General features: G+C 38.8%; 1 protein-coding gene across 2 annotated transcripts; it reads right to left on the minus strand.

Moving 5' to 3' along the window:
* Window positions 1–233: 233 nt before the first annotated feature.
* Window positions 234–5,836, minus strand: FCER1A (Fc epsilon receptor Ia). 2 transcript variants are annotated; one of them, NM_001099767.2, is given in 5 exon segments: window positions 260–613; window positions 2,110–2,379; window positions 3,877–4,131; window positions 5,239–5,259; window positions 5,684–5,764. In NM_001099767.2, coding segments are annotated over 5 exon segments (768 nt in total). In that variant the 5' UTR covers window positions 5,739–5,764; the 3' UTR covers window positions 260–446.
* Between the last annotated feature and the right edge of the window lie 1,598 nt (window positions 5,837–7,434).

A 7,434-nucleotide genomic window follows, 5' to 3' on the forward strand; every position in this document is an offset into this window, starting at 1 on the left:
TCAATCTCATTAGCATCCTACCATGTCTTCTCGTTCCTAGCTCAGACTTTTAATGGTCAAGAGAGAACATTTTTAATCTATAACTTCATGATTCTTGTCTCTAGAAGCAAAGAAGAAACGAGTTAGCCTTAAATACTTAGAAGCGTCATATTACGTGGTTTCATACTTCTTTTTTCAAATTGTACTTCTCTTTTACACATGCTAATAAATGAATCTATTCATTCTTATATTTATTTAAGTGATGTTTATTGAGCACTTACTATTACATGCCACTTAACCAGTTCTAGTTAGTTTAATGATGCAATTCTGCAAAGCCGTGGGCATAGACCTTTCTATGTACATTATGATCTGTGTTTGACAACTGAAAAGCAATTGCTGATGCCAGGAAGAAATTGCTGTTGCAAAGGTTTCTTGAGCAGTGACATCAGTTCTTTCTCGGGTCTCACTTAAGGATGGGGGTCCATAAGTTTTCTGCCTCTCCTGGTCCTCTTAATCTTCAAGAGAAATGTTAACTGCTGCTGGGTCGAGACAAACAATCCTGTGTCCACAGCAAACAGAATCACCACCAACAATGGAATAATAAATTGTAGCCAGTAGCGTTTGCTTTGCTCAGCTGTAGTGGAAGATAGATGCAACAAGAAACATAACTTATATTAGGAATCAAAGAATGAGGTTCAGGGTTTCATCCTCCCTAAGAGAAGGGCCCACCCTGGTCCTTCATCTTCTAACATGATATGGCATCCAGGAGCGGAGAGAAAACACTCACAAATTTGAGTTCCTAAGTCTGTGCTCTCTGAGCCCTAGGGAGTCCTGAGTATTTCCCCAACAGCCCCTGTATAACAGTTCCTCTAGCCAACGTGTCCAAGGGGAAGGTCATAGGAAAGAAGATCCCTTTCTTGGAGCTGACAAGACCAATGTCCACACATGGTATGGGGGGTGGAAAAGAGACAGAGTGAGGGCAGGGGATCAGCAGTGCCTTATTTCTCAATCATTCAATCACCATTTAGTCCATGCATGTTGGGTGAAATGAGGATACTGGACTAGATCCTCTTTAAGTTGCCTTCCAATTCCACTATTTTGTGATTCTGTTACTCTATTTATAAGGTATTGATTTTTGCTATTATTCTAGAATTGTAGAGCCCCAGAATATTATAGCCAGAAAACACTTAGAGATCACCTAGACTAGTGGCTCTCAACACGGGCTGCACATTACCATCAGTTAAAAGAGCTTTTGAAAATACTATGCCCCGGCCTCACTCCAAAACAATTAAATTGGAACTTTAAGGGATGAGATACAGCAATATTTTTTTAAAATTCCCCAAGTGATTCTAATGGAGTCTAGACCAAACCTTTTATTTTACAGATAAGGATCCAGTGACAATTAAATAGCACTTAGGTCTCAAATTAGTTAGCAGAGAACTGCCAGTAGAGCTTAATTCTGCTTTTTGGTCTCATGCTTTTCTAGACATTACTATGAACAAAAGCTCTAGTTTCCTCCTTCCAAGGCAAATATTTCAAAGACTCCCTCTCTTATATGAGTTTGGAAAGAGTAGTCATTTTCATTGGCTATGGAGGCAGCCCACCTTCCTATCGTTTTCTCACAAGCCTTCTCTCTCACCTCCCAATACACAAGCACACAGCCTATTGACTTGTTGTTTTCCTTTCCTAGCCCTCTTAGGTTGGAATAGACACTTTCAGCTCTTTATAGCCTTTATTCCTTCAACTTTGAAACTCTCTTTCAATTGGATAAATAAATATAAGTGTTCTCCCCGTGAGCAAAAGATGACTTTGAGGTCAAAACAGTAATTGCAATCTTTTATGCTTGGGTAGTGCTTAATGGTTTACTAATCCATTTCACAAATATGACCACATTTAATCTTCATAAAAATTCCATAATGTGAGCAGATATTACTATTGCCGTTAAACAAATAAGGAATCTAAGACAGAAATTGAGGGATATACTATACTCCAGGTCTCCTCATTGCAAGTCTAGGAGAATTTCCAGAGTATGGCAGCTGCCCTCATTCTACAAGCTGCAACCATGTCAGGCTTAGGTGTTCTCTCTCCCTTCCCCTGCTATGGACTCCCTCCCTTCCTTTACCAACTCACCTTTTTTTACAGTAATGTTGAGGTAATCAGAGGTATAGCGTTCACTTGTTCGCTTAAAGTTAAAAGCACCCTCGCAGTAATAGGTGCCACTGTTTTCTGTTGTGGCACTTTCAATGGAGATGTTTTTGTTCTCATACCAGTACTCGAGGGGTTTGCCATCCTTGTAGTAGATCACCTTGAAGACGTCCCAATCCTTCCAGCCACGGCACCTGAGAACGAGGGCCTTACCCTCTATGACCTCCTCAGCAGAGGCCTGAAGGAGCAGCCAGTCTGAAGAGCATTCATTACATTATTTATTTAACAATGAACGAATAGATAGATACATAAAATAAACTAAAAAATGTCATGGATAGAGTGTGTATCAGAAACCATGGTTTATCATTAACTCATTTCTTGGCTCATAAGGTCAACAAAAAGTCAACACAAAATAATGCTTAGAGCTTGTCTTCTACATTGACAAATCCTCTCTGCTTATAAAAAGTAAGTCGGGGGACCATAAAATCTGACATTTCTGCTGATCTCATCCATGGAAGATCTGAAACCCGGTATTCCCTTCAGACTCATTGTTGCTAGTTCTAGTCAGTAAGGGGGAAATAAACCTACTCTACTTGGAGACCCTCAGCCTAGGAGAGTGTCTATTTTGTTCTCTCTTACCTTGTAGGAGCTTCCCAGTTCTGCTATTAACCATAGCTGGCCCCTAAACTTCCTCAAAACATGTATCATGTTTAAATTAATTATTTGTGTAATTATTTATTTAATATCCTCTTCCCCATGTGACTCTATACTTCAAAAGGTCAGAGGCTATGTCTATTCCTTATATTATATCCTCGGTGCCTAACACAACACCTAGAAGTTGGTAGGTACTCAACAAATATTTGTCAATAATGACCCAGTAAAAGATAAGAGTCAAGTTCTATGGGTAATATCACTTTAAGAATTGAAAAGCATTTGCCAAAGGATAATTTTGAATGTAAATATGGCTAGGTTGTGCAAGCATATTTTATTTAGGAGCAATCCTTGAGGACTTTTCTAGAATCTACTCCAAAGAAATGAAGAAGCTATTCTACACTCCTTTAGGTTGTATTTGGAATTTGCATATTGATGTTGAAACATATTTTTTCACTCAAGAGAAAAATATAAAGTATGTTTATACTTTAAAATATATTTATATTTAAAAATATAAAGTAAAATATAACAATGACCAAGCCATTCAAATGAAATCATTAGTTTGTTGATTCAATATTTACTAACTAACCCACATATGCCTAAGCATGCTGCGCTAGTTGTTGGCAGTAGGGGAGTGATAAAGATGAAGCAAACATAAGATTTGTTCTTAAGTAAGAGTAGAGGACATGAGGAATGTACACAGATATCGTTCAAAATGAAGAGTACAACCTAATATTCAGATCATGGCACAAAGAAATTGCAGAGCAAATCTTTAAATTAAGCTTCTTGATCCTATTTCAGATACACAGCTCTTTACAAAGTTCACATATCCAACATGCCATTTGACCATACGATATACACCTATGTCGAAAAGACAGTCAGAGGTGAAATAAAGTAGAGGAATAACATTGGGAGATGGCCAGAATATTGAAAGAAGCCAGAAGGAGTAGATGTGGAAGAATGAGATGAACAGATCTTGAGTGAGAGATCCTGTGTCCCACCTTGGTACCCTAAGCCTTGAAATAACTTTCTTTCTCCTCATCTTCATGTGGCCCATTCATCTCATTGAAGAATCTATATTTGCATAACCCTGGAACTTACCACTGAAAACTTCTAGGTGCACAGCTTCACTCAGGTTCAAGTCATTGTTCCGACATCTGTATTCCCCACTGCTCCGGTGTGAGGCATTAGTGATGTTCAAACTTGAAGTTGTCACTTCTAAAGTGGTGTTGTTGTAGGTCCACTCAGTGGAGTTGCCTTTAAGGGGCTTGTTCTTATTACATGTAAGAGTCACATTCTCTCCTCGAAATATTCTATTCCATGGGGGATTCAAGGACACTGTAGATTTCCGGATGGCTTCAGAAGATCAAATTATGGAAAAAGATATAGAGGGAAAAAAATCATTGAAAACTGGCTAGACTCCAAAATACAGACATACAAATAGTGAGACAATCAATGGTCAATCTACCCTTATGCTGCTGGTGATAAGACCCTGTCCTGATTCCTAGGATTAAAGGAAGAAGGAAACAATGTTGTGGCCCCAGGGAGCTCCCAACCTTGGGAGGAAGACAGGATACTAATGCAAGATATTAAAAAACAAACAAATTTACTGTGTGATGCAGGATAACTCACTCTAATTCTCTTGATTTTGGTTTCAGGATCTGTCAATGAGGACTGCAATCTCTTTTCAGGCAGAACCAATATCTGTCCTGTTCAACCATAGCTCAGTACAGTAGCTGGTACATAGTAAGTGTTCATTAAATATTTATTGAGTGAATAATGAATGAATAAAGGTGTTGGACTAGATGAAATATAAGATCTCTGCCAGCTCTAAATTTTTATAACTATTTAATTGTGAGTGTATATGGAGTGAACAATTTGTGTCAATTCTGGAAGGTAGTGAGAAACACCAAGAGAATCAGTTTTAAAAGGCTTCTAAGAACAAACAGATGAGACCAATATTCAAACAGCAGCCAAGCAAGTGGCTAGGTGGTGATGAAGAAAAGGTGATACAGTCAAAAGAGAACCAGACTTGGATCCAAGGGACTTATGTTAGAATCTAGTCCTTTGTTGTCTACGCAACCTCCAGAAAATCACTTAATCTGAGTTTCAGCATCCTCAGTTATAAAATGGCAATAATAATAATAATGAAGGTGATGTAAGAATTGAATGAGATTATGTGATAGTGTTTGGAAGAGAGGCTGAGACTCAGATGTTCAACAGACATGGTTGTTGGCATAAAAAGAGGAGGAAGTGACTTAAAAAATGAAATGATATGTGAGAAGATTTTGAATGAGGGAAAAGAAGGAAGACAAAGCAAGGTAGAAATGAGAAGCAAGTTGGACAGGGAGGAGTAGATTCACAATCATTAGCAAACAGAGGTGACGGGATGAAGGGAAACAGTGAGGGAGAGCAACGCCCAGACACACTGAACTGCAGAGGGAACAAGGACAAAGGACTCACCTGCTGGCACGCCATCCAGAGCTGTAAAAGTCCAGAGAGGATAAGTTATTGTCTATCCCCAGCCTTCTGGGACTCCTGAAGACTGAGATCTGGGTATATGGTGGTGAGGTCTACATCCATGGAGTTTTACGGGCCAAGCCTCTTCTCAGGAATCTGACCCAGGGAAAGAAGGCGCTTCTGTCTTTCCTCTGTCCTCCCTCCCTTGCTCTCTGGGCAATAACAGAGCGATTTCAAGGACACAGCCTTTCAGTCTGGCTTCTGCCTTTGGCATTGCTCAGCTCAGTTTCCTCTGCTCTCCAGCTTGTCTCCACTACAGAATCCCTGGGAAATGCCCCATAATTTGCATATGTCCTAGAAAAAGTCACCACTAAAACCGTCAAAGTCCCCAGCTGTTCCCCAGATCCATTTTGGCCCCTCCAGGAATAGTAACTGAACCTCTACTTACAGAAGAGCAGAAAAGTTATCCACAGCAGGGCAGGGCTTCCCATGGGAGCAGGCATCTCCTCTGTGGCCTCTAGGTGCCAACTGGGCTGGAGAGGTCTAGAGACTTAAAACAGACCTGAAACCAAAAAGGGGAAGGAAATGTTTTCTGTATCATATCTGATTGACTCATTAGCTGTGCCTAGGTTTGCCATCTTCTCTGGAGATAATATTCAGAGTGGTGCCTAATTGGGCAATTTTATATAGACCCCCCCTTACTGCATTCCCCACCCCACTCCACATACAGATCTGAAATCTGGTGGAAGAGAGACAAAGGGCTATGCACACAGTCACAGGACTTTCTTAAAGTGTCAATCAATGCAATTTAGAAAAGTAGGGTGCAGGGGAGAGCAGAATAAAACAATAATAGTTAACTATTCAGTACCTAAAATATATAACAGACACTATGCTAAATGAAATTAACAAATAAAATAAATCTGATATTTCATTCATTTCTTACAATGATCCTATGAAATAAAGTACCATAGTTATCTACATTTTATAGACAGGAAAACTGGAGCTTAGAGAGGTTAAGTAACTTGTCTTAGGGTACTACCTACTAAATGGCTAATTTGGGATTCAAACGTATAAAAATCTTGCCCCAGAGTAAAAGTCTTAATCATGATGATATACTGTTTATGCATGTACACACATATGACTAGCAATTGCTGAAATTCTGTTGTGGTTCTCCGGAGCTACCAACCCTCCTGTTATCTAATTTCCTGCCAGTCCATTAGTGTGCAAATCAACAAATTGTCATCTGATTTCCTGATGATCCAGTATCTGACTAACCAAATTAGAGACATTTTCAGAGACTCCTTCTCTCCTACTGGCCCTGTTGGGGCTCACAATACAGGAAGGCAGATGTTAAACCATAACTTACAGGGAAATAGGTCATATAATTTATTGTCTTTTCTTTCCCAGCTTTTGTCCATTTTTCTCTTTCTAATCTTCCAGCATGATCAACCTTTCTCCTTTAAATCCACATTAGTTCTCTTTCCTCCAGGACTTTTTTTGACTAATTCATTTGTTTTTTAGCTCTAAGTCAGAGTTGGTCACCTTCTTCCAGGATTTGGTATTGGTAATGATAGTGGAGATGATAAGTCCATAAATATCTATGCTCTGCCATTTACAAAGATTCTCATATGCAGTATTATATTTGATCCTTTCCCAAACTCTGAAATAGGCAGGGGCAATATGGAGTAAGCGAGGCCGCATTCTATCACACCAGGATTTCCTCACAGACTGTTGAACTGTCTATTGAATTAAACATAAAGTTGGTCCACGTAAAGATCTGACCAAAGCTTCTAGCTTCTATCGAATATGGAGCTAAAAAGATTTATAAACAGAAAGTTTCAGATAAAAAAGATTAGTGACTGGTCCCAGGTCATGCAGTGTTTTAGTGACAAATATTTACAGAAAGAAGCAAGTTATTTTGAAAAGTGTAAGTTGTTTGTATTTAAAGATCTGAATTCAAATACTGCTACTATTTATGTGATCAAGGTTTATATGTAAAATAGGTGCAATAACATTGTCCAGATCACAGCTTTATTATGAGGTTTAATAAGATAATAAATACGTAAAGTGCATTGCACAGCATCTGGTATGTAAAAAATGCTCAATAAATATATCTTCCTCCTTCTTTATTACCATTATTTATTAAAAACTTTTAGGAGAAACATGCATTTCAACTGGATTAAGGCAATTGGCAACCTA

This window comes from Equus caballus, chromosome 5 (genome assembly GCF_041296265.1).
Source record: "Equus caballus isolate H_3958 breed thoroughbred chromosome 5, TB-T2T, whole genome shotgun sequence".
NCBI classification, from domain to species: Eukaryota; Metazoa; Chordata; class Mammalia; order Perissodactyla; family Equidae; genus Equus; species Equus caballus.

Excerpts from the sequence above, each read along its gene's own strand:
- FCER1A (XM_070266256.1), bottom strand. The coding sequence starts at position 5,738 with ATGCCTGCTCCCATGGGAAGCCCTGCCCTGCTGTGGATAACTTTTCTG. Across the intron at positions 4,132-5,683 it reads GATAACTTTTCTGCTCTTCT|CCATCCGGAAATCTACAGTG; the intron begins GTAAGTAGAGGT and ends GATCTTCTGAAG. Across the intron at positions 614-2,109 it reads CAACATTACTGTAAAAAAAG|CTGAGCAAAGCAAACGCTAC; the intron begins GTGAGTTGGTAA and ends CTTCCACTACAG.